At 49.7% G+C, this 27300-nt stretch overlaps 1 protein-coding gene across 2 annotated transcripts; it reads right to left on the bottom strand.

Annotated features, from left to right (window-relative positions):
- Positions 1-289: 289 nt before the first annotated feature.
- Positions 290-23614, bottom strand: apc (APC regulator of WNT signaling pathway; the record flags this gene model as incomplete). Of its 2 annotated transcripts, XM_080477457.1 has the most annotated exons (17): positions 23445-23614; positions 20525-20680; positions 14783-14870; positions 14468-14711; positions 14258-14366; positions 12014-12127; positions 11859-11921; positions 11737-11784; positions 11402-11666; positions 11088-11288; positions 10894-10989; positions 10173-10312; positions 10015-10092; positions 9799-9915; positions 9367-9581; positions 2389-5305; positions 290-2206 (listed from the first exon to the last, which is right to left on the bottom strand). In XM_080477457.1, the coding sequence occupies exons 2-17, from the start codon at positions 20657-20659 to the stop codon at positions 290-292; spliced, it is 6747 nt and encodes a 2248-aa protein (XP_080333583.1). In that variant the 5' UTR covers positions 20660-20680; positions 23445-23614. The 2 variants fall into 2 exon arrangements, with proteins under 2 accessions (XP_080333583.1, XP_080333584.1); XM_080477458.1 differs by lacking the exons at positions 11859-11921; positions 12014-12127; positions 14258-14366; ... (2 more) ...; positions 20525-20680; positions 23445-23614 and having other exon boundaries at positions 11402-11658; positions 11737-11765.
- Positions 23615-27300: the final 3686 nt, after the last annotated feature.

The raw sequence follows: 27300 nt of genomic DNA, 5'->3' as shown, positions 1-27300 counted from the left end.
CTAAGCTACAAGACACGTTATCGTTGTTGTCTTTCCATTGCCAAGGTAACCGTCATCATTACATCAGGGGCGGGGCCATGCAGGGACGAGTAAGGGGCAGAGCTAAGCGCTACACATCAGTTTAGTGGTATAAAAACAAAGAGTTCAGAGCCAAAGGGAGGGAGGAGGCGGGGCCAGCAGGTGAACAGACTCAGAGCCAATAGGAGGGAGGGGGCCAGCAGCTGAACTGTCTCAAAGCCAATAGGAGGGGGGGTGGGGGGTGGGGGGCGGGGCCAGCAGGTTAACACACTCAGACTGAGGTGACGATGTACGAGCCTCGCTCCCCACCCCCGCCCTCGCCACTCTTGGGGTCCCGTTTCTTGGTGATGGGGGTGGGGATGAGCGAGGGTCGGGTCGGCGTAGTGGACGATGACGTGGTGGTGGTTGCCGTTGTGACGGTGGTGGTGGTGGTGACCTCAGTGGAGCTCTTCCTGGGGCTGGGCGTGTAGTTGAAGGGGCTGACCCGAGCGGCCACAGCGCCGCTGCGCTGCTGCTGAGTGCGTTGCTGTGATGGTGGTGGCGGCGGCGGCGGCGGGGGCTTGTCGTCCAGGCTCTCACAGCTGCGGCGGAGGTTGAGGTTGCAGGAGGAAGAGGAGGATGACGAGGGAATCTTGGAGGGCGCCGAGCTGTGGATGACGGGCGGAGCGTTGGTGGCGATGGGGGAGCGGGCAGAGCAGGCGGAGGAGGAGCGTGGGTTGTTGACGGGACAGTCCTCCAGACGGACCCACACATCTTCTGATTTGTCAGTGAGATTTCGGCCACTGGATGAGTCGCCGCCACTGCCGCCGCCCTTGACCTTCCTCCACGTCCCCTTGGACCGGTTGGCGCCCTCCTCCTCACTTCGACCCTTCTCGCTGGACTCCGACGATGCTGACAACACGGATGAGGAGCTGCCCGTCCTCTTCCAGGTGCCGACGCGAGGCAGCGAGGTGGAGTGCTTGGCACCACCGCCGCCCGTGCTGGAGTTTTCGCGCTTCCAGGTGCCCGTGCGGCTGAAGCGAGATGGGGCTGTCTCCTGCAGCCGTGACGGGCTCTCGGAGTGGGAGCGGCTGGCGTCGTGCTTTCTGCTGGCGGACGGTAGCGGTGTGTCCGGGCTGGATGGCGAGGGAAGCACGGTGGGAACAGTGGGGGTCGCCGTGGCGGCGGACTCCTCCAGCTTTCTCTTCAGTGTGGGGCTCGGCGCCTCTTTGATGAAGGTGGACTGGCGGACCAGCGCCGGTTTCTCAGGCTCCGCCTTTGACTTTTTGGCGGCGGTGGCACCCCCGACCCTGGAGGCGGACTCACTCCTCAACTCAGTCCTTGCCGCTGCCGCACTCGTTTTGGCGGCTTTGGAAGCGGATGAAGACGAGGACGCACTTCCCGGAGAGGAGGTGCGCGGCAGCTGCGACAGCTTCCCTCCTTTCTGATTGGCTGCGGTGGAGCGTGAGGGGGTGGAGTCTCGAGAAGACCCGCCCCCCCTGTCAGCCACGGCCGGCGCTCGGGGTTTGCTCCGCCCCCTGGTGGCTGGCTCTGACCTGGGCTTGCCAGTGATGAGACTACGGTAGACTTTCTTGCCACCTCGCAGCGCCCTTGCCGCTTCCTCTTCCTCATCCCCGTCCTTCTTCTTGGCATCCAGCGTGCTGCGCTCGCCAGACTTCAGGATGCGCGCTCCTCGCTTGGCGTCCTCAGGCTCCGCCTCCTCCGGGTGTTGGAGAGCCGTGGGGAGGTGGAAGGGGGAGCCCACCGACTTCAAAGACAAAACTGAGTCGGAGTCGGATGACGGCTGACGGGACAGCGACGAGGCAGCAGCGGCGTTCAGGCTGCTCACGATAGAGTTGGCGCCCTCCTGGATGGCCTTCCAATCAAATGACTCAGAGTCTGGGGAGGCGGGGCTTCGGGGCGCCTCTGAGGGTTCCTCCTCTGCCAGAATGCTGTCGTCAGCTATGAGGACAGACAGCGGCACAGCGGCGGGCACGGTGGCAATGGCGGGCACGGCGGCGGTGGAGGATGCCTTCTTCTTCTTCTTGGGCATGGCGGAGCTGATGCACTCCTGCAGCAGGTCGTCCTCCGAGTCGATGCTCAGCGAGCTCAGAGACGAGTTCCGGGAGAAGCAGACCGGCGTGTCCTCCACATGGAACGCTTTGGGGGCGTAGCCAACCGCTGCCGGGGGGCGGGGCTTAGAAACCACCTGCACAGAACAGAGGCGTCAATCACAATGTTGAGACAAACAAGTAGAGAGAGAGAGCGAGAGAGAGACATGTAGACATAGAGAGAAAGATGGGCAGAGAGAGAGAGACATCTAAAGAGAGAGAGGCAAGTAGAGAGAGAGAAAGAAAGAGAGAGAGAGAGAGACACACACGCCCCCCGTACCTGTCCCTCAGCTGGAGGGGGTGGAGCCTGGGCATCCTCAGGGGGCGGGGCGAACTGCTTGTTGTTGTTCTCCTGGTCAATGTCGCTCAGCGAGCTCAGCGAGGAGTTCCTGGAGAAGCAGACCGGCGTGTCCTCGATGGAGAACTTCTGCTTCTCGTCGCTCGATGTTGCGTTTGTGCCACCTTTGGTCCGTGGGAAGATGGCTGCCGTCTGCTGCTTTCTCTTGCGGCCTTCGTCCTTGGCCTTCTTCTCCTCATCCGCCTTGTCGCCGCCGTCGTCTTCGTCAAAGTCCAGCGAACTGAGCGAGTCGTTGCGGGAGAAGCAGCACGGCGTGCCCTCGATGGGCGTGTAGTGTCGTGGCGAGTCAAAGGCGTATCCCGGCTTTGCTTTGGCGGCAGCCTGGGTGGGCACGCCGTACGGCGCCCGGTGAGGCATTGGCTTCACAGGCGATGTGGGCTTCTTCTTCTGCTGCTGTGAGCAGAGAGAGGGTGGAGCCTGAGCTGGAGGAGGAAGAGGAGGAGGGAGGGTGAGGGGCAACTCCTCACCGCGAGTCGCCGTTCTGCTTGGCTTCCTGGGTTTGGCTTTGGGCATAGCGGCACTGATGCACTCAGCGAGGATGTCATCACCGTTCTCGCCCTCAGGAAGTCCGGCTCGCCTCCTCGGGGCGGTGGCAGGCGGGGTCGAGGTTGCGGGCGCGGCGGGCGTTTCATCATCGGGCGGGGAGTCGATGGTGAGGTCGCTGAGTGACGTGGCGGTGGAGAAGTTGAGCGGCGTTCCCTCCACACAGTAAACCCGGGGCACCTCCTCTGGGGGCGGAGCCACATCCTTTCTCGGCTGCAGCGGCGTGCGGCCCTGAGGGGGGAGGAGCTTGTAGACAGGAAGCTGGCTGGATTTCTGCGCCGGGCTTTGTTTCTTTGGTTTCCGTGACGACTTGGGCATGGCCATGTTGATGCACGCCTCCAGGATCTCGATGTCATCGTCGTCGTCCGACTCGTTGAGGGCGGGCTTGGCGGGCTGCTCCTTTGTCTGTGCGGTGCGCCCGTCCTCTTCCTCCTCCTCCTTCATCTCCGCGGCAATGTAGGGCTCGTCCAGACTGAGCGCGCTCAGACTGGAGGCGCAGGAGAAGCCGTGCGGTGTGCTCTCGGTGGCGAAGTGCAGCAGGACGTCGGCGCCACTCTCCTCCTCCTTCTTCTTCTCCGCCTTCTCCTCCTGGACGGGCTTGTGGGCGGGCAGCGGCGGTGTCTTGGCGCGGCTCGGCGGCATGGTCTGGCCCGGGCTGTCGGGCAGGTCACTGGGGCTGATCACGCCGCTAGGCATGCCGCTGCACGGCTCGCTGGAGCGCACGGAGCTGGCGATGGAGGAGGTGGAGAAGCTGTCCAGCGAACTGACCGACGTGCAGCGACTGAACATCAGCGGCGTCTCCTGAGCGTACGGCGGGTCCGGCGGACTCTTGGGCGTCCGGGCGCCCGACGAGGACGCCGCGTGGTGGTGGTGGGCGTGGTGGTGGTGGTGTCCTCGGCGTCCTCGTGTGGACGGTGCGGCAGCGGTTTGGCTCTCAGCCTCTTTCTGCTTCCGCCGCTGCTCCTGTGAGCTCTTCTCACCAACAGGAAGTGTCGGGTAGTTGTTTCTGCCGCTTCCACTTCTCCTCTTCCTCTCGATGACGCCACTACCGCCATCCTCGTCCTCAGAGGACAGCGAGGACAGTGAGCTTCCTCTGGAGAAGCAGATGGGTGTGTCCTCCACGCAGTACGTCTGCGTGGACTCCTGGTTGCTCTTGGATGGTGCCCGGCCGGCGCTGGGCGGCGGGGGGCGGAGCTTGTTGATGGAGGATGACGAGGGTGGCGGCAGGGTGGCGGTGCTCGTGTCTTCTGATTTGAACAGCGGATTGCGGGCGGCGTCCGCAGCATACTTCAGGCTATAGTCGATCGGTTGCTCCGCTGCAGAGTCACTGCCATAAGCGGACGCTGCCGTGACATAGCGAGGCGGAGAAATGGACGCCATCCGGCCGGTGCTTGGCACCGGCTCGCTGCCGCCAGTCCTCCTCAGCCTGGCGCCCTGCTCGCCATCCTCGTCGCTCTCCAAGGCGCCACGGTGGCTGGGACTCTGCCTGCCAGAGTTCAGCTGCTCGTCCGAGTACTTCAGGCTGTAGTTGATGGGCGTGTCCAGCTCGGCGCCGTCGTCGTCCGCCATGTGGTTCGCGCTGCGGATCTTGTGGGCGAGGTCTGCCGGGTACTTCCTATAGACGCAACACTTGTTGGCGCCGCTCTCGTCAGATGAGTAGAAGGAATCGGATGACGGTTTGGTCTTCCCGCGGTTGCCATAGCCGTCCACACTAGTGACACTGTTCAGGCTGTCACTGGACGCCCGCACACTGGGCGTGAACGCCGTCCGGGTGTACGCCCCCTCCTCGCTCACCCTCTTGGAACCTTCTCCGTTCTTGGGGCTGGACAGCACCGGCGTGTTGGAGTAGGAGCGTGAGGCGGCAGAGCCCACCGAGCCGCCACAGCCCCGCCCCTTGCGTTGCGTGGCCTTGGGACTTAGGTTGTCGATGTTGTCGAAGGTCTCCGAGAGCTGCTGAGCGTCCAGTTCCTCGAACAGCGCCTTCTGTTTACGAGCGTGCAACGAAGGGGCGCCGGCCCCCGGTGACACCACGCTGGCATCTTTGTAGCGTGCCGGTCGGTTGGCCATCAGGTTGCGTAGCGCCGCCGCACTGCCCATGGCGATCATCTTGTGGCGAGAGTGGATGAGGTTTCGGAGCATGCCCACCGCCCCTAGGTCCCACAGCGCCTCCTGGTCTCGGGCATCGCGGGCCGATAAGTTCCACAGTGTGCCGCACGCATTAGACACGATGGTCAGACTGTGGGACTTCAGGTGCTGCAGCAGCGTCGGCAGGCAGGAGTGTTCCCGGAGGATGAGCCTGCAAGACACAAGGCAGGGACAGTAACTTCAGGGATTAACTCTGGTTTTCTGTACTACGACGCTGGTTCACTTCTCACCAGGATAAATCACCATGGTAACTGACTCTGAATGTCTAACCTGCTCCGGAGCAGGATATGTTCTGGATAAGATCACAGCTGATTGTAAACCTCCACCTCCTGACCAATCAGATCTCTTGGAAAATGACCCGCCCAATCTTAAATGATGGTGATTGGTGCGTAGGTTCAGCAGAGAGGAGAGGAGAGGAGAGGAGAGGAGAGGAGAGGAGAGGAGAGGAGAGGAGAGGAGAGGGGAGGGGAGGGGAGGGGAGGGGAGGGGAGGGGAGGAGAATGTATTTAGAACAATCTTTTTGACATAATAAAATAAATCCTGGTCTCTGAGGCTCTGAAGGAGGTTCTGGTTCTTGACTTGTTCCAGGTCTGTTTATCTCCACGAGGGTTAATCTGGAATAATGAGTTAATAATAATGCTCATGCTGACAGAACTGCAGAACCATGAATTAATGGAAGCAGAACGTCTCCTGTCGTCACGGTGATGAATTAATATTCCAGCAGGAAACACACTCACACGGAGGAACCTCCTCCTCAGAACCTCCGCCTCAGAACCAGTGGAGGTCAAATGTAAAGTAAAAGAAGAGCAGTGAGGAAGCTCAGCCTGGAACCGTTCTGCTGGAATAAAGTGAAACTGAGTCATCACAGTGCCGTCCGTTTCTATTGTCCCATGAATTAATCTGCTCTAATCTCACCAGGTCAGCAGTAACTAGTCAGGAAGGTTCTGGTTCTGGCTGCAGCAGCAGTGTTGCTTTGAGCTGCTGGATGTGTTGGAATTCTTCATAATCTCACAGATTAACTCAAGAGTATATGCAGCAATCCTGAGGTTCAATACCTTTTTAAGACTTTTTTAAAAACCTTCCAAAAGAAATGAAGACCTCATCGCCACTTTCAGTTGTTGTTAGCAACACATCTTTAACAGTTGTAGTTTACAACTGAACAGAAATGAGGTCAGCTGAGAAGGAATAAAACTCAGAAGAATGAATTAAACTAACGGCAGGTTTACTGACGTTCCTCTCAGTCACAACAAGTAACAACAGTTATTCAACGCCAACTGGCGGAAAACAAGAACTTATTAACAGACTCGTCCAACATCAACACAACGGGTCAGCTCTGTTGATGCTGTCAACAGTGTTAACCCCAATCTTATGACGTCTCCAGTTCTGTCCTCATCTCAGGTGAACGTCTGAGCAATGTCCCAATCCGGACACATGGACTTCTAATTATCTGCAACACCTTGGTTTGAGTTCAGTGAGTGGTGAGGTGCTGCTGTGTTGAGACACTAGATAACCTCTGAACACAGCGTTGGGGTGCCGCCCAGAGTCCCCCTGATGTCAGCAGAGGATGAAGCAGAGGTCGCGGTCGGAGCGGTGTGAGCAGGTGGTGGTGTTGCTGGTGGAGCACAGAAAGATGCTGCCAACAGCAGTCTTGTGGCTAGTGCCTTGCATATGGGACTTTGGGCAAGTTTCAACTTTTTACTTTCCCCAAGTTTAATGGAAATCTATAAGCTTGGGTGAAGTATGAATTCCACCAATTAATCCATTGTAAGATGTTTCTGTAATGGTTTTTTAAATAAACTTGAGGTATACTGGACCCCAATTAAAAGTAACCAGACCAACATAACAGGATTTCATAAATTATTACAGTTTAACTTCTTTCCATGAGAGTATCCGTGCAGATTCTAACATAGTACTGAAATATTTAGCCTATCAGAGTTCATTTACATATTTAATTCATTTACACATTAACAGTCATTTCAATTACCTTAGAATAGTTGAAAACAACTCTATTATATGCAAGTACTGCAGTAATGATTTAAAGGGAAGAATTAAATTCTTGTGCATACTAGAGAATTATTGACTAGTTTTAGACTAAATACATTGTAGTATCATAATTAACTGATAGTATTCAGTGACTAGAGTACACCAATAAAGAGACACAAACTGATGCATGACAGAGTGCAGTACTGTAGAACACAAACTGACAAAATGTGGATCCAGTTTGTCACTGAAATATTTTGAAAACAAGTATTGAAGTACAATTCATGAACATTGAAATGTTCTTATTCCAGGAGTCTGATGGAGGGACAGCTTCAGGAACTTGCTCATCTGCACTGCAGTAGGGAAGCACCCATCCACCTTTTTTCACTTCTGATCCTGATACTTAAATTTGTATATCTGCTGATACTATTCAGATACCAGAGCTGTTTACTTTAATATTATTATCATTATTGTTGATTTTATATGAGGCTGTAATAAACTCCTCTCTACAGTAAAGTATGAAATGTACTAATGTATACATGTACTCTCTCTAAAGACAACTTGAGGTTAGTATCAGGTCAGAAAAGGAAGCAGTACAAAGTATTTTAGTTCCATGTGGACAATGTGGGGGTCTGCGTGACGTCATCATCTCATAATAAACTAGTTCTACCTTTAGAACCTCAGAATCACTTTATTAATCCCTGGGGAAATTCTTGAGCAAGGCAGCAGCAACACAATGTTTCCAGCTCTAACGCAGCTCCAACCATTGGGACTATTTTCAGGGAGTTTAGCGTGGAGTAGGACGCAGCTTCACGGAGGTGTGAATCGCCTGCTGACAGCCTGGAGGAGCTGCTGCTCATTGTTTTGATGCCGTGGTCAGTGCCGTTCTCCTCGGGGAGCTGGCTGTGGCGTCTGGCGGCAGAGCGACCGCCTCGCTGTACCACGGCTTTGCTAACATCCACGTCGATACTTTGAGCGTAAAATAGGTCCAAACAGTTGGAAAAGTTGGATAGCACAGTGCTACTTCCCTAGCCTGCTCGCTGGCTGCAAACTGTGGACTGGATTTCCTGACTCATTCCTCCTGGTCTCATTGAGACCCGCCTCCCTTCAGGAAATCCAGTCCACAGTTTGCAGCCAGCGAGCAGAGCAGCAGCAGGGAAACACTGGGGACCATTTCAGCACCATGAAGCAGACCAGGATCATGGATCAGACCAGGATCATGAAGCAGACCAGGATCATGAAGTAGACCAGGATCATGGATCAGACCAGGATCATGAAGCAGACCAGGATCATGAAGCAGACCAGGATCATGGAGCAGACCAGGATCATGGAGCAGACCAGGATCATGAAGCAGACCAGGATCATGAAGCAGACCAGGATCATGGAGCAGACCAGGATCATGGAGCAGACCAGGATCATGAAGCAGACCAGGATCATGGAGCAGACCAGGATCATGGATCAGACCAGGATCATGGATCAGACCAGGATCATGAAGCAGACCAGGATCATGGAGCAGACCAGGATCATGGATCAGAACTCTCTGCAGGTTGGAGCGGAAATTTCTTCTCGTCTGGAATATTCGCACCCGTACGCGCGCGGCTCCGAGAACGCAACCGAGTCAAAGAGTATAAAATTTAATACCTGATAGAATCGCGATGAAGACTTTTTTTAAATACTTTTAAGGGCCTTCATTTTCCCACAATTGATTTATCAACTTTTAATACTTTTTAAGACCCCGCGGACACCCTGTAATTGATCCTCTATGGCACACGTGTCGAACTCCAGGCCTCGAGGGCCGCAGCCCTGCACGTTTTGCATGTCTCCCAGCTTCAACACAGCTGATTGCAATGAGCAGCTCGTTATCTGGCTTTGTGCTGAATGTGATGATGAACCATCAGGACATTCAGGGGAGGGAGACATTGAAAACGTGCAGGGCTGCGGCCCACGAGGATCTGAGTTTGACACCCCTGCTCTATGGTAAAGACCGCTGCTCTGCAGGGTTTCTCCCTCTGTGATTGGTCAGACGCTACAAGCTCCACCCCTTTCACGTGAGCATGCTGATCCTGAAGGATCTGGGTTGAACTACCGAGTTGACAACCTGCTTCGTAGTAACGGTTATCAGGATGGCAGGTGTCTGGACCAGTCAACCCAGGACCAGAGAGATCCTGGATGTGTTTATGGTGGGTCACAGTCCAGGCCCCAGGGCTCTGGACACGTTGTTTAGTTGTTTACCTGTGCGCCTCGTTGGTGGCGATGAGGCTGGACACGTTGCGCAGGATTCCTCCGCCACTCTCGATGATGGCGAGCGTGTTGCTGTGGCTGCGATGAGTCAGCGTTCCCACCAGGAACGCCAGCGCTCCGTCCACCGAGCAGATGTCGGCCTTGTTCTCCGTGCAGTGGGCCGACAGGTTCCACAGAGCGCTTAGCACAGACTTCAGGGTCGATTCCTGAACACAGGTCACAACACTGCTCACAGCAACAACAGTCATTCACTAGTCAATGAGTCAACAACTACTCAACGACCAGTCAACTAGTCGACGACTAGTCGTGTGTGTTGATCAATTGTTGGTCAGAACTTCCTGTTTGAACTGGGTCTCACTCCCTCCCATTGTTGAACTTTTGCCTCTCTCTCACCATTTACCCCCCCACCCGCCCCTAGTTTACCTTTTGCACCTCCAGAGCGCAGCCCATCAGCGCTCGCACACTGCCGACCTCCCGCAGTGTCTTCTTACTGTTCACGTCTGCACGCCACGACAAGTTCCTCAGGACGCTGGCGATAACCTGGAGAGAACACAGTGCTCACACCTGGAACCTGAAGAAGAACTTCTGAAGGAACCACCCCCGAGGAGAACCCGTCTCCATGGTAACAGCTCCACTCACCTGCTGCAGGTCTTCGCTCTCAGACTTGAGCTGGGCGACCATGGCTCGCATGCAGCCCTTCATGGAGCAAAGTGTAGCCTGTGGAGGGGAGGCAGTGTGATGCTTTGTTCTGATTGGTCAAGAAAAGGCAGCCGTGCCACCCTGTGCTGTCCTCTCACCTTATTGGCCACGTCTCCGAACGTGAGGTTGGTCAGCGCCATGCCAGCGTAGCGCCGCACCGTCACGCTGTAGTGGTCGTTACTCAGGCCGAACATCTCGCAGTCCACCTGCAGCAGCTCGGCCACCGCCTGGAGGCCCCCTGCACAACAGGTCAAAGGTCTACAGGTCACCAGGTGAACAGGTCAAGGGTAAACCAACTTCTGACTGGAGCAGGTAAGAGTGAACATCACTCCATCCAGGCTTCTCTCCTGGAGAGGTTTAAGATTCTTTAAAAAAACTAAGTTAACCTGACCAGTTAACCTGCATGTCCTGACCTTCCAAATAAAAGCCCCCAACTCCTTTTAAATAAAAGTCCTTGTTTATCAAAATGACAATAAAAATCTTCAAAATGGATGTTACGTTCTTCGCTCGGTGTGAGCAGGGTTTCAAAATGAAAGCTCAAAATTCCTTCAAAATAAAAGTCCTTGTTAGTTAAAAACTTCAAAATGTATATTTGATCCAATATTTAAATGGACTCGGGGCCATATTGGGCCGAGTGCGAGGTCCCAACCAAAGCTGCGTGCCGCTTCATTATTTTAGTACCTACTTTTGTTTCAATTTGAGTTTGTTAGGCTTCAGAAGCAGCTGTTTAAAAGTGCTTGGGAAATAAAGGTGACTTCACCAGGTCAACAGGTCAAATGTCACCAGGTGACCCGCGGGGGGGCAGGGCTTCACACTCACCCAGCTCGTTCATGGCATGACGATGCTCCTCATCAAAGGAGAGCTTCATGAGGACGCAGACGGCCGGACAGATCTGATGTTCTACTGGAGAGGGCGCTGCACACACACGTGCACACACACAATACAGCTGTTGGCACACAGACTGCTCTGTGATTGGCTCTGCTCTGTGATTGGTCGGGCGGTATGTCACTCACTGGGGTTGTCCTCTTGGTCCAGGCCTCTCTCGTGGTTCTCCTGCCAGCTCCAGCAGGCCTCGCAGTAATGACGCACCTGCTCCAGCAAGTGGAGCACTCTGATCTCCCGTCGACCCCTCTTGTCGTCGGGCTGACTGTGTACGATGTTGTGCAGCGCCGCAGACGCCCGCGCCCGGGCCTCCTTACTGCCTCGGGAGTTACCTGCCACACAGAAAGAGGTGAGGGGGACTGCCGCCTTGTCCACAACTCACCCCCCTGACTTTCCTCCCTGACCCGTCCCCAGACTCCTCCCCCTGACTCGCCACCCGACTCACCGAGCAGCAGCGAGTCCTTGTCGTTGCCGTGCAGCAGCTGGATGAGCAGCGGCAGGCAGCCAGACTGACGCATGGCGATACACGAGTCTTGTGAGCTGGACATGGCGAGCAGCGTGCGGGACATGTCGTCCTTGTCGTGCGTCCCCAGCATGGACAACAGACTGTACACCATCTCCACCTTTGTGCCCAGGTGGCTGCTGATTCGCCGAGGCACTGAGTAACCGCTCTCATTGGTTGACTCCTGGTCCAATCGGCTGCTGGAGCTCTGGCGACGACAAAACATCAGAAACACACAGGACAGGCAGGCAGAGACAGGAGGAGACAGGGACACTCACCGGTGCTACAGCCAGTCCACTGTCGCTTGGGTCTGGAGCTCCATCCACCTGCAGGGACAGAGACCGCATGGTTGCCATGGTAACAAGAGGAAGGCGACATAGTGCTAGACAGGTGAGATTACCTGTAGACGAGCTCCAAGTCGGAGGATGTCCTTTTCTATCTGCTGAATACGAGACACACGAGCCTGGAGGAGCAGACAGACAGACAGCGAGTTACCAGGCGTGGGAGGTGTACCATGTGTAGGAAGTGTAGCAGGTGTTCTAGGTGGAGCAGTACCTGTGCTCTCCTCTCCATCTCCTGACAGGATCCCAGCTGTTCTTCCATCGCCGAGCGAATCTGACGAGCCTCAAACTCCAGCTGACGACGACTCATGTCGGTCTGCAGAGTGAACTGATACACAGGCACATGTCAACAACCAGTCCGACTGTAGCAACTGACTTGTGATGAACAGTGTGACAGCCACAACTGTCCACGCCCCCTGTAATCAGGACCGGTGTGCTGACACATAGGAGCTCTGCTCGTTAATGATCCTTAAGAGAAGTGAATCCTCCTGCGACATATTGGTGTCCGGCTGTATTCCTCCACGCCAGGCTTTTCACAGACATCTCCTTCCTCCAGCCACTGCAGCTCCACCATTCCACTATCGCACCCTTTTCTTTTCCGTGATCACAAGTTAACGAGGACGTTCATTCCCACACTGATCAAAACACTTTCTCATACAGCGCCCCCTCTGGAGCAGTTGGGAAGCACGACAGGTGACTGACTGACTGACGAAATCAATCCCTGGTGCTCAAATACTCCTGCTCTGGTAGAAACCTTTTCTTTGTGTTGATGAACTTTCTGAGTTGCTCCTGAATTAAGTTTGCAGCATCTGACCAATCACACACTGAGAAACCCTGCAGAGCAGTTTACAGATTACTGAAGGAGCAGTTAATCTCTGAGATTATGAAGAATTCCAACACATCCAGCAGCTCAAAGCAACACTGCTGCTGCAGCCAGAACCAGAACCTTCCTGACTAGTTACTGCTGACCTGGTGAGATTAGAGCAGATTAATTCATGGGACAATAGAAACGGACGGCACTGTGATGACTCAGTTTCACTTTATTCCAGCAGAACGGTTCCAGGCAGAGCTTCCTCACTGCTCTTCTTTTACTTTACATTTGACCTCCACTGGTTCTGAGGCGGAGGTTCTGAGGAGGAGGTTCCTCCGTGTGAGTGTGTTTCCTGCTGGAATATTAATTCATCACCGTGACGACAGGAGAAGTTCTGCTTCCATTAATTCATGGTTCTGCAGTTCTGTCAGCGTCAGCATTATTATTAACTCATTATTCCAGATTAACCCTCGTGGAGATAAACAGACCTGGAACAAGTCAAGAACCAGAACCTCCTTCAGAGCCTCAGAGACCAGGATTTATTTTATTATGTCAAAAAGATTGTTCTAAATACATTCTCCTCCCCTCCCCTCCCCCCTCCTCCCCTCTCCTCTCCTCTCCTCTCCTCTCTGCTGAACCTACGCACCAATCGCCATCATTTAAGAATGGGCGGGTCATTTTCCAAGAGATCTGATTGGTCAGGAGGTGGAGGTTTACAATCAGCTGTGATCTTATCCAGAATATATCCTGCTCCGGAGCAGGTCAGACATTCAGAGTCAGTTACCATGGTGATTTATCCTGGTGAGAAGTGAGCGAGCGTCGTAGTACAGAAAACCAGAGTTAATCCTGAAGTTATCTGGATAAGAGAAACTCCAGCGTTTCGCCCAGTACAGGCCTCTGCTATGACTGCAAACACGAAAACCTTCCGACTGTGAACATAACAACCGGTTCGACTGTAAACACGGACAGTAAATGGAGTTCACTTACTTAGAGCCTCTTCACCGCGCAAGTGCTACACACTGTTAATAACATTCACCCAATTACACACCAATGGGAGGCACTCAGTTCAACCACTGGGAGCATTTTGGGTTTCAGTGTCGTGCTCAAGGAGACAGGAATCGAACCGGCAACATTCAGATTGGGATGCATACGACTGCATTACCAACAGAGCCACAGCCGCCAACAACAACCCGTCTGACAGTAAGCACATGATAGTCATGGTTCTAGTGGTTCAGATTGTGGTGGTTTTGGTTCTGATGGTTGTGGTAGTTCATAATAATAATAATAATAATGGCTTGGGTTTATATAGCGCTTTCTTCACACTGACTCAAAGCGCGTCCAGAGACCATGATTCATTCATACCAGTCCCACCAGTGATGCTAAGCTACGTTGTAGCCACAGCTGCCCTGGGGCTGCTGACGGAGGCCTGGCTGCCATCTTGCGCCAACGGCCCCTCCGACCACCACCAACATTCATACCCATTCATACGAGGCAATGTGGGTAAAGTTCCTTGCCCAAGGACACAACGACAATTACTTTTTATGGAGTGGGATTCGAACCGCCAACCCTCCGGTTAATAGACGACCGACTCTACTGCTGAGCGATTGCCCCGTTCGTTCAGATGGTTCTGGTTCTGATGGTACTTACATTCTCTGTCAGTGGAAGACTATCGATCCTCTTGGTCAGGTTCTGCAGCTGAGTGTAGTACCAGTCCTTCTCCTTCTCCTCCTTTTCCAGCTCAGCCAATAGGAGCGACCTGTGGGAGGAGTAACACCCTGCAGTACCCTGTAGTATGCTGTAACACCCAGTAGCAATCTGTATCACCCTGAAGTACTCTGTTATAAGAAATATAAGTACCTCTCCTTCTCCAGCTCCTCCAGGCAGCGGTCGTGGCTGTCTCTGCCTGCAGATGGCAGCCCTCTCCTGAGAAAGGCAGCAGCGGAGGAGGTACCTGGAGCTCCAGCTCCTCCTACTCCTACTCCTGCTCCTGTCCCTCCTCCTCCAGGAGTTCCACATCCAGAGGAGGCAGAGCTGGAGGAGGACGAGGGGGGCAGAGGAGGCCGGGTCCTGGCCTTGTAGCCCGCCGAATCTAGACTCATCTCTACAGAGGACACAGTTTGTACTCAGTACTTCAAATTACTCAGTACTTGCGACACATTTGGTTTGTCTCACCTTTAAGTCTCTCAATGAGCTCCAGCTGAGATCCAGATGCTTCCCCAGATTCTTCTTCTATGGTGCCCTGCAGCTGCTTCAGCACCTCCTGCAGGAAACACCACCCTGTAACACCTTCACCTGACCACCTGGGACAACATAACATCGTCACCTGACCACCGGGGGCAACAAAACACCATCACCTGACCACTGGGGGCAACAAAACACCGTCCCCTGACCACCGGGGGCAGCATAAAACCATCACCTAGGGATATGCGAAATGGCAATATTAGATGGCGAAGGGTTAGAACTTATTGGCGATCTGACAAAGCAGAGAGATCGTACAATTGTCTGCAGAACACATTCTATATGTTCCAGCTCTAATGCTGTGTGGATGCGCTGCAGCATAGAAGTGCAACATACAGAACATTCTATATATTGCACTTCTACGCTGACGCACCAGAGGTTTCCTGTGCACCTGACCAACCAATCACAGTGAATTACGAGCGTGTGTGTTTAGTTGTGTAGCGAGGAGGCCTGGCTGAAGATGAAACGCAGAGCTGCTCCCTAAAAGAAACTCCACCTAGTTCGTGTGGAAATAGTTTGGCTTTTTTTGGGGGTGAAAAAACAACAAGAGATTTGCCCGTGATTGTAGTGAACAGACAAGGTTCAGACATCATTGGTCAGAACGCCTTGCTTTTCAGAAGGAGAGGAAAACTGTGTCAGATGTGTAGCGGGTAAAATGTTCTAAAGCTGGTGGATATTTCATAATGAGGTTTTAGACATTAGAGTTTAATCATTTTAATCGCTGCACTTTCAGAGAAAACCTAAGATACAGAGGTTTATGGCAGTTCAGTTGTCTAGCATGTGACTGTTACTACATGTGGGTATTAGATGGGTAGTTTATTGTAGTAGAATACATGTGTCTGTCTTTATTTGTTATATTTCCAATAGTATAAATCCATAATCAAGATCATACATTATTTAATATACATGACACATAATAATAGTATTTAAAAATATGCTCATACCTTTTCAATAGATAATTACCCTTAACAATCGAACTCTTGAGTCAGCAAAACTGTATTTTGATGCTATGATCATGTCCCACATGTCCTGTCCTTTTGCGTAACAAGCTGGGCCTGTAAGACGACACTAACGCCGATTGAAGCAGTTTCTAAACAAGCTCTGAAAGTATTGGATAAAAAAAAACAAAAACGTACCATCACTGTCAGATATTAAAACAGCATGACCACTCTCCTCGCTGCAAATTACAACACAGTGATGCTCCGCGGCCACAAAAGAAAAAAGATACCGGTACCAGTATAGTATCGTTTTAAAGGCGTCAGTACCGCGATACTAATACAGTACCGGTATACCGAACAACCCTACTCCCAACTCCGACCTCTTTCCCCAAACATTTACCAGCAGAACAACACTGTCGTCACAACCGTGCCTACACTGGAATTATTTGTTTAATGTTGGGGTACCATCTGCAATTTCTACCGAGTACATACATGAACACCACTGTTTTATTGTCATTACTACTACTCCCTCTTCCTCATTAATTATCTTTATTTACCTTTCAGGTATTAGGGCTACATGCAAGGCAAGACCCACTTTATAGTTCTTAAAAATGGGTACTCCCAGTATCATAATTGCCATTGCTGGTATTCAATTAATGTAATATGTAATGAGTATTGTGCACTTAAAATAGCACTTTATATTTACTGTGCAATCTGCAATATAATTACGCATTTAACACTTTAACACTCTGCACTTTAATCAGCTCTTTGATATCTAATGTTACCATTTAACACTAGTGAACTACGTTTGGTCCCCTGATTCTTGGCTTGTATGTTTCATGATCCACTGGACTGTTTTGGCTTCAACTTTGTTTTGTCCTATTGTGTTTTCAAGCACCTCCGGCCGGCTCAGCTGGTAGAGCAGTCTCAGGGTAGAGGGTTCATGTCCCACACTGGGGCGCCACCTTCCTGTGGGCTCTCCACCTGCAGGAAGGTTCTTAATGGTGCAATGTGATCTGGGTGACGGTGCTCAGACTGACACCACCACCACCCGGAAACCGATAAGCGGAAGAAGATGGAGGGATGGGTGGAGGGATGGGTGGGTGTGTTTTCAAGCACACGTTTTACTCTCCTCCTGCTCAAACTGGCCATGAAGGCAAACTGTTCTATTTGTTGTTACTATTGTTTTATTGATTTTATCATCTTATGTTGTTGACATCAACCTGCTGAGGGGACGAAAGATGGAAATCAGCCGTTGGCTATAATCTTGCCTATTTTCATGTATATGTTCATTAATATGTGTTGTCCCCGGTTTAAATAAACTCAAACATAATAGCGCCAACATATATTATTTGTTTATGGAGAAGGGTGGGATTTAATCATTTGTACTTGTTCCCTCTCCTTTTTGGACAATACAGTAAAACCTAGGATGTAGGGACACCCTAAAATCCTCAGGAAAGTGTCCCCTGAAGACATGTGTCCTCTCTTTGGACGGACGGGTCATGAGGACAAATTGTAGGACCAGTTGATACTGAAGGAACCAAACATGTTATGGTTATTTAAAAGCACATAACTGAACCAATACAAAGATGTTTACAATATAAATAGATATGTACATATGTATACAAGATATATAGAAAATAATTATTAAATAAGATTTAAATTACTTCAGGGACCACATACAGTCCAGTTTCATCCTGAGTGGACCAGACTGGTAAAATATCACTATAATAACCTTTAAATTTACACTTCAAAGTTTTTCTTTGTTGTGGTCACAGTAGATGTAATGGAATTGTCTGTATTTCCATAAGATCAAACAGTCCTGAAACTGACTACAATCGCTACATAAAGTCAATTTTAATGAAACATTCTGGTGCAAAATACAATGAAATGTAAAAAAACTAAACTTGTATAAATCCTTTATAACCCTTGGTGGGACCAGACTGGAGCCTCTTGCGGCCGGTTTTGGCCCGCGGGCCTTATGTTCTCTGCGGTTATGTGAAAGTGAAATCTTCATGTGTGCAGAGGCTCAGAACTCTTGAAGTGAAACATAAAGTACTTGAGGAAAGGTGGAGAACGCCGGGCTACAGAAGTGGAGATAGTTTCAGGATCGTTATGTTACATTATGGAACGTTAAGGAAGTGAACCCAGAGTGGAGTATGGAGGCAATCATGCATCACCTGCTGCCCGGCACAGTCTGCAGACACGCAATGCAGAAAGCAGAGCAGCACCGTGCTGCGGGGAAGCGGCCATTATTCAGATCTCAAAACTAATCTCCGATATTCCAATAATCTGGTCCAGACCAGGTATTTTGGCCGTTTTAGAGTCACTCTACTTGAAATTTACCAGGAAAACCTGTTGGTTGTCCTCATCAGGAAGGTTGTTGCTCATTAAGGTGTGTTAACAGTTAAATACGTGTCGGTGCACAGTGACGTGTCCAGCACAGGGTGCAGCTCTGACCAGGTCCTCTCCTCACAGGTTCTACTGTATTCGATTTTACTGTTATCAAGTCACTGTTTGATTGGTTAAATATCTGTGGTTTATTGATGAGCACTGTTGATTTTCATGCTTCAATTTGAGCATGTTCAAAATAAAAAGTGTAATGAAATGAAATATCCTCAGTTACTTAATTTGGCCTTTTAGTTGACTCTTTTCTAGAAGCTATTTAGTGTTTTGGTACTTAAATCCTGTAAATAATATTTTGCAGAATTGCCTTAGGAAAGGTGGAGAACTATACCAGTTGATATTTATATTTTTCCCATTTGAGATAAGTCTTAAGTACTATTTGAATTGTTTGATATTTTTTTGTATTGTATTGTATTTGCATTGTTTTACACAGAGAAATGTTTGTGTTGTTCAGAAACTCAAAAATCAATGTAAACAAGAATCGTGATAAAATCATAATTTTATCACAAAGAAATTGTGATGATATTTTTGCCATATCGCCCAGCTCTACCATCACCTCACCACCGGGGGCAACGTAACATCGTCACCGAGCCATAGAGATGCTGTAACGCCATCATATGACCACCACAGCGGGCAACATAACACCATCAGCTGACAGCCAGGGGCAACGCAAAACCATCATCTGACCACAGAGATGCTGTCACACCATCACATGACCAAAGAGACGGTGTAACACGGTCACCTGGTCATCGGGGGCAACGTAACACTGTCACCTGACCAAAGAGATACAGCAACACCGTCACATAACCAAGAAGACGCTGTAACACCGTCACATGATGAAGGCAGAGGTATAAAATGTGTGACAGAGAAGACGTTTAAAATAATAAACCAAGTTTTAACTCACCACGATAAATCTACAGCGTTCATACAGGGACATGATGGAAACACACACACACACACACACACACACACACACACACACACACACACACACACACACACACACACACACACACACACACACACACACACACACACACACACACACACACACACACACACACACACACACACACACACACACACACAGGAAACAGGATGTCTCACAACGTTCAGGAAAGAAGGAACACACACACAAAGAAGCTCATTCTGCAGGCTATGGAGCACATGATTGGTTCAAATAGCACAGGTCTATTCTGAGAGAGAGAGAGAGAGAGAGAGAGCGAGAGAGAGAGAGAGAGAGAGCGAGACCGACCAGGCCTGGAGCTTCACCTTCATGTTGGACGCCTGGGTCTCCAGCTTGGATTTATGTTGCAAGAGTCACTTTATCGACCTTTATGTTTATCTAATTTGCACAAGTTTGTAAAATTGCACATATTATATTCAATTCAATCTGTTCAGAAAGGTTCTTTGGCCTACGTTGTCTTTTATTTTGGTTTAATTGTTTTACACAGAGAAATGTTTGTGTTGCACTGTTCAGAAATCATGATATGATATTTTTGCCATATCGCCCACCTCTACCGTCACCTCACTAGAGGGCAACAAAACACTGTCACCTGACCAAAGAGACGCTGTAACACCGTCACCTGACCAGAGACGCTGTAACACCATCACCTGACCAAAGAGATGCTGTAACACCGTCACCTAGCCATCCGTGGCAACGGAACACCGTCACATAACCAAGAAGACGCTGTAACACCGTCACCTGACCAGAGACGCTGTAACACCGTCACCTGACCAAAGAGATGCTGCAACACCGTCACCTGACCAAAGAGACACTGTAACACCATCACCTGACCAAAGAGATGCTGTAACACCATCACCTGACCAGAGACACTGTAACACCCTCACATGACCAAAGAGACACTGTAACACCATCACCTGACCAAAGAGACACTGTAACACCGTCACCTAGCCATCCGTGGCAACGGAACACCGTCACATAACCAAGAAGACGCTGGAACACCGTCACATGACCACCGGGGGAAGATGAATAAAATGTGTGTTGACAGAGCAGTTGTTGAAACTAAACCAGGTTTTAACTCACCACGATAAATCTACAGCGTTCATACAGGGACATGATGGAAACCAACACACACACAACCAGACGCAGGACAGGAAACAGGATGTCTCACAACGTTCAGGAAACAAGGAACACTACTGTGAACACACACACACACACATTCTGCAGGCTATGGAGCACATGATTGGTTCAAATAGCACAGGTCTGTTCTGAGAGAGAGACAGAGACAGAGACAGAGACAGAGAGAGAGAGAGAGAGAGAGAGAGAGAGAGAGAGAGAGAGAGAGAGAGAGAGAGACTGTAGCTTCACCTTCATGTTGGACGCCTGGGTCTCCAGCTTGGTCAAGTGGTTGGAGTTGTCCTGCAGCTCTTGTCTCAGGTTGGAGTTCTCCATCTTTAACACCTCCACCTGTCTCAGCAGTTGGTCGTAGGAGGCCGCTGCCATGATGGAGGAGCCCCGCCCCGCCTAGTGTACAAGTACAAGTACTGTCACTGCAAGAACCAGGAGTGTTACTCCCACTACATGCACTGCTGTCAAGATAGAGTAGCCCCGCCTGCAGTACAACCTGCACTGTACTGCAGCACAGTGCAGGTTGTACTGCAGTACAGTGCTGTGTACGGATACTACAATACTGCAGTGCTATGAAGTACTGTAAGGCTTGGGCTGTGGTTGGTGACATCACACTGATGACGTCACATCAGTGTTAATGATCAATAAAACAGCCCCTCCCCCTCCTCCACCGCCGCCGCCATGTCGTCTCCCTCCCACTTACTGCACCTCCTCCCCATCCTCCCCTCTCTTCTTCACCCTGTCATCCTCCACCCCCCCCCCCCTCTTCTTCACCCTGTCATCCTCCACCCCCCCCCCCCCCCCCCCCTCTTCACCCTGTCATCGTTCACCTCCCCCGATCCTCCCCTCTCTTCTTCAGCCTGTCATCCTTCACCTCCCCCCTTCCTCTGCACAATGAGGTGAATCCCAACAAAAAGCCCTCATAGCCACAGACAATAGAAATAATTGCCCGGGCCCTCGTTCTATTGCCCCTGCTCCCCCCATCCTCCTCCGCTCCCAGCTGCTCGCCGGGTGAGTCGGTTGGAGGATGGATGGAGGGACGAGGATGGAGAAAGAGAAAATGGCAGCTCACCCCATCGCTGTTGCCTCCATCAGCCTCTGTCTGTGTCTGACAGAACCTAGTCAGCTGATCGGCCAGCAGCCAATCAGCAGCCAGGCAGCAGGCTGACACAGGCAGCAGCCAATCAGCAGCCAGGCAGCAGGCTGACACAGGCAGCAGCCAATCAGCAGCCAGGCAGCAGGCTGACACAGGCAGCAGTAACAGTACCAGTACTAGTAACAGTAGCTGTAACAGTAACAGTACCAGCAGCGGTACCAGGAGCAGTAAGAAGTATCTGTCCCCTATCAGTCAGCTATCAGTTAGCCTTAAGCAGCAATCAGTTAGCAGCTACCAGTTAGCAGCCATTAATTAGCAGTTAGAAGCCATCAGTTAGTAGTTAGCATCCACTGGTTACCCGCTATCAGTTAGCAATTAGCAGCTCTCAGTTAGCAGCTACCAGTTAGTAGAAGCTACCAGTTAATAATTAGCAGTTAGCCGCTTTCAGTTAGCAGTTAGCAGCTACCAGGTAGTAGTTACAGCTATCAGTTATAGTTACCAATGAGTAGTAAGCAGTTAGCAGCTACTAGTTAGCAGTTAGTAGTAACCTGTTATCTCGTAAATGATAACTCACATCAGTTACCAGATAGCAGTTAGCAGCTACCAGATAGCACTTTGCAGCTACCAGTAACCAAACAACACATAGCAGTTAGCAGCTACCAGTTTACAGAAAGCAGTTACCAGTTACCAGATAGGACATAGCAGTTAGCAGCTACCAATTACCAGAAAGCTGTTGCCAGATAGCACTTAGCAGTTAGCAGCTACCAGTTACCAGATGGCAGTTAGCAGTTAGCACTTAGCAGTTACCAGATAGCACTTACTAGATAGCAGTTGCCAGATAGCAGTTACCAGATGGCAGTTACTAGATAGCACTTAGCAGTTAGCAGCTACCAGTTACCAGATGGCAGTTAGCACTTACCAGATAGCACTTACTAGATAGCAGTTAGCACGTAGCAGTTACTAGATAGCAGTTACTAGATAGCACTTAGCACTTAGCAGTTACTAGATAGCAGTTACCAGTTACCAGATGGCAGTTACTAGATAGCAGTTACCAGATAGCAGTTAGCACTTAGCAGTTACTAGATAGCAGTTACCAGATGGCAGTTACTAGATAGCAGTTACCAGATAGCAGTTAGCACTTAGCAGTTACTAGATAGCAGTTACTAGATAGCAGTTACCAGATGACAGTTACTAGATAGCAGCTACCAGATAGCACTTAGCAGTTACTAGATAGCAGTTACCAGATGGCAGTTACTAGATAGCAGTTACCAGATAGCAGTTAGCAGTTACTAGATAGCAGTTACCAGATGACACTTACTAGATAGCAGTTACCAGTTACTAGATGGCAGTTACTAGATAGCAGTTACCAGATAGCAGTTAGCACTTAGCAGTTACTAGATAGCAGTTACTAGATAGCAGTTACCAGTTACCAGATAGCAGTTAGCACTTAGCAGTTACTAGATAGCAGTTACTAGATAGCAGTTACCAGTTACCAGATGGCAGTTACTAGATAGCAGTTACTAGATAGCAGTTACCAGTCACCAGATAGCAGTTAGCACTTAGCAGTTACTAGATAGCAGTTACTACATAGCAGTTACCAGTTACCAGATGGCAGTTAGCACTTAGCAGTTACTAGATAGCAGTTACTAGATAGCAGTTACCAGTTACCAGATGGCAGTTACTAGATAGCAGTTACCAGATAGCACTTAGCAGTTACCAGATGACAGTTACCAGATAGCAGTTAGCACTTAGCAGTTACCAGATGACAGTTACTAGATAGCAGTTAGCACTTACTAGATGACAGTTACTAGATAGCAGTTACCAAATAGCAGTTAGCACTTAGCAGTTACTAGATGACAGTTACTAGATAGCAGTTACCAGATAGCAGTTAGCACTTAGCAGTTACCAGATAGCAGTTACAGCTACCAGTTAGGAACAACCAGGTAGGAGCTACCAGTTACCAGACAGCAGTTATCGGTTACCAGATACCAGTTACAAGATAACAGTGACCAGACACCAGTTAGCAGCGACCAGTTCGGAGCCACCAGTTAGCAGTTAGCTCACCTCCAGCTCCACTAGGTCCGTCCCGAGCGGAGCTTCCAGCTCTCAAACATCACGGAGAGACGCAGCAGCCGGAGGACGGAGCATCACAGCCTCTGCAGGCCGCGCAGGTTTCCTCCAGCAGCGGACAAACATCCAGCAAAGTCCCGGAGAAGTTTGATCCGCCAGCCGAGACTAGACGTTTTGTTACGGGAGCTCCGCCATCTTGTTCCTCTCTTTCTGTGTGTGTGTGTGTGTGTGTGTGTGTGTGTGTGTGTGTGTGTGTGTGTGTGTGTGTGTGTGTGTGTGTGTGTGTGTGTGTGTGTGTGTGTGTGTGTGTGTGTGTGTGTGTGTGTGTGTGTTTCTTTTTTTTTGGATCAATCATTTTTTTATTATTTTATAATACAACACCACAGAGTGAAAACATACAAAACAAAACTAAAAACAATAAAAAGAAAAGTAAAAATAAAGACAAATAAATTAATCAGTCAATAATAAGAACAATGTAATAAAATGTAGACCCACTAAGTGTCAAGCCTTTCCACTTACACTGGTGGTAAAAACTGTGTGTTGTCTTTATGTTATGAATCAATGTAAATCAAATACTATTTTCAGTCAATGTATTAAATAAAATTGATCAAATTCCTATAATCTCCTTTTCTGTTTCATCTGAAAGCCCAATACAAATCACTTTTTTCCATTCCTCTTTAAAGTATAAAGCGAGGGGAGGCTTTGAAACGAATTTGAAGACCCTTTAGATATAAAGGACAGTTTTTCTAAAAGTTTTTCTGACATGATATTTTCACGCCACATCTGAAGATCTGATGGCTCTTCATCTAACGTAGTGGGCTGCAGAAAGTAGAATTCTCAAAATGTATTCATAGTTATGTTGAATACTTGTTTTCTGTCTTAAAACATAGTGACAAGGGTCAAAAGGAATATTGATATCCAGTACTTGAGTAATCTCTCGTTGGACACATTACCAAAAATAGTGAATCTGACGGCAGAAACCACGTAAAATGACTTAATGTTCCCATACTGGTTTTGCATTTTGGACACAAGGGGGCGCTCTCTGTATCATATTTACTATGTGTCACTAGTGTCACCTGAAGTTTGTTCATTATTAGGGCAAGGACCCTATTGATTTTGGAATGATTCTTCTTTAATATTATTATCCTGCCGTGTGATTAGACCCAAGACTCAAAAACTCAATTTGGCATAAAAAGTTAAGAAATTAAAGAATATGTAAAAATGTGACCCCCAGAGTGGCAGAATGAGCTCTCCAGTGCCACCAGAAACACTCAAACGGCCACCATGGCCCGCAGGGATGTAATGGAGAGATCAAACCAAAACTCAATTGTTCATCTCAAAATGACTTTAAAATGACGAGCCGATACTCCTGACCGAACTCCAACAGGAAGTCCCTAATTTGCCTTTCACGCAAGATTTTCACCCAAAATAGGACCTCACTCAAACGCTATCCCCTCTGAGGGCGAATATCGTATCGGCTCCAAAACACGACTAAATGACAGGAGACTCTCCTGCTCAAAACTTCAGTCTAACGTTTTGACGAGTCGGGCGGTTTCGTTTTTATTAGCCGCCAAAACTCCGAACGCCAAATCCCTCCGCCAATACGCAATACCATGTCCATCACACTGTGACCACTTCACCTGCCTGTCCTGACTTTCCAAATAACAGCCCCAAACTCCTTCAAAATAAAAGTCCTTGTTTATCAAAAATTACAATGTTAGAGTCACATGACACGGTTGGAAAGATGGCAGCCGAGGCTAAACACTCCGTCAAGCAGTGTTGAATTCATCCCTCATCCATCCATCCATCCATCCATCCATCCCTCATCCATCCATCCATCAATCATCCCTCCATCATCTATCTGTCATTCATCCATCCATCCATCCATCCATCCATCCATCCATCCATCCATCCATCCATCCATCCCTCATCCATCCATCCATCAATCATCCCTCCATCATCCTTCCATCCATCCATCCATCCATCCATCCATCCATCCATCCATCCATCCATCCATCCATCCATCCATCCATCCATCCCTCATCCATCCATCCATCCGTCCATCCATCGACTATCCCTCCATCATCTATCTGTCATTCATCCATCCATCCACCCATCCATCATCCTTCCATCTATTCATTCATCTATCCATCATCCATCCATCATTAATTCATCCATCACCCATTATCAGCAATCCATTCATCATCATCGATCCATCCATCATCCATCAATCATCCCTCCATCATCTATCTGTCATTCATCCATCTATCCATCCATCCATCCATCCATCCATCCATCCATCCATCCATCCATCCATCCATCCATCCATCCATCCATCACCCATCCATTCTTCTATCAGCCATCCATTCTTCTATCATCATCCATCCATCCATCCATCAATCCATCTTCCACCCATCATCCATCCATTCATTCATTAATCCCTTATCTATCCATCCATCATTCATCCATCGATCATCCCTCCATCATCTATCTGTCATTCATCCATCCATTATCCATTCATCCATCCAATATCCATCCATCTATCAATCCATCTTCCACCCATCATCCATCATTCATCCTTCCATCATCAGTCATCCATCCATCTTCCATCCATCCAATTATTCATCCACAAATCATTCATCCATCCATCAGCGCTCCATTATCCATCTATCATCCCTTGATCATCCATCCAATTATACATCCATCCATCATTCATCCATCATCATCCCTCCATTCCTTGCCCCCTCTCTGCTCAGACTCAGGTAGATGTCAGTCCCTCCTTCACACTGGGATCACAGGAGGAAAACTATATAAAGCTGATCTGATGGGACTTTAGTCTCAGTCAGTTGTTCCAGTCTCTCAGCTGTTCCGGTCTCTGAGTTGTTCCAGTCTCAGTCAGCTGTTCCAGTCTCTCAGCTGTTCCAGTCTCTCAGTTGTTCCAGTCTCAGTCAGCTGTTCCAGTCTCTCAGCTGTTCCAGTCTCAGTCAGTTGTTCCAGTCTCTCAGCTGTTCCAGTCTCAGTCAGTTGTTCCAGTCTCTCAGCTGTTCCGGTCTCTCAGTTGTTCCAGTCTCAGTCAGCTGTTCCAGTCTCTCAGCTGTTCCAGTCTCTCAGTTGTTCCAGTCTCTCAGCTGTTCCAGTCTCAGTCAGTTGTTCCAGTCTCTCAGCTGTTCCAGTCTCTCAGTTGTTCCAGTCTCAGTCAGCTGTTCCAGTCTCAGTCAGTTGTTCCAGTCTCTCAGCTGTTCCAGTCTCTCAGCTGTTCCAGTCTCAGTCAGTTGTTCCAGTCTCTCAGCTGTTCCAGTCTCAGTCAGCTGTTCCAGTCTCTCAGTTGTTCCAGTCTCTCAGCTGTTCCAGTCTCAGTCAGCTGTTCCAGTCTCTCAGTTGTTCCAGTCTCTCAGCTGTTCCAGTCTCTCAGTTGTTCCAGTCTCTCAGTTGTTCCAGTCTCTCAGCTGTTCCAGTCTCTCAGCTGTTCCAGTCTCAGTCAGTTGTTCCAGTCTCTCAGCTGTTCCAGTCTCAGTCAGCTGTTCCAGTCTCTCAGTTGTTCCAGTCTCTCAGTTGTTCCAGTCTCTCAGCTGTTCCAGTCTCAGTCAGCTGTTCCAGTCTCTCAGTTGTTCCAGTCTCAGTCAGCTGTTCCAGTCTCTCAGTTGTTCCAGTCTCTCAGCTGTTCCAGTCTCTCAGTTGTTCCAGTCTCTCAGTTGTTCCAGTCTCTCAGCTGTTCCAGTCTCTCAGCTGTTCCAGTCTCTCAGTTGTTCCAGTCTAAGTCAGTTGTTCCAGTCTCTCAGCTGTTCCAGTCTCTCAGCTGTTCCAGTCTCAGTCAGCTGGAAGAGGTAAATCCTCTAAATCTTCTGATGTC

The sequence above is a fragment of the Lipophrys pholis genome (assembly GCF_963383615.2).
Source record: "Lipophrys pholis genome assembly, chromosome: 12".
In the NCBI taxonomy this organism is placed as follows: Eukaryota; Metazoa; Chordata; class Actinopteri; order Blenniiformes; family Blenniidae; genus Lipophrys; species Lipophrys pholis.
Note: the sequence above shows the minus strand (reverse complement) of the source record. Positions and strands in the feature narration are given on the sequence as shown.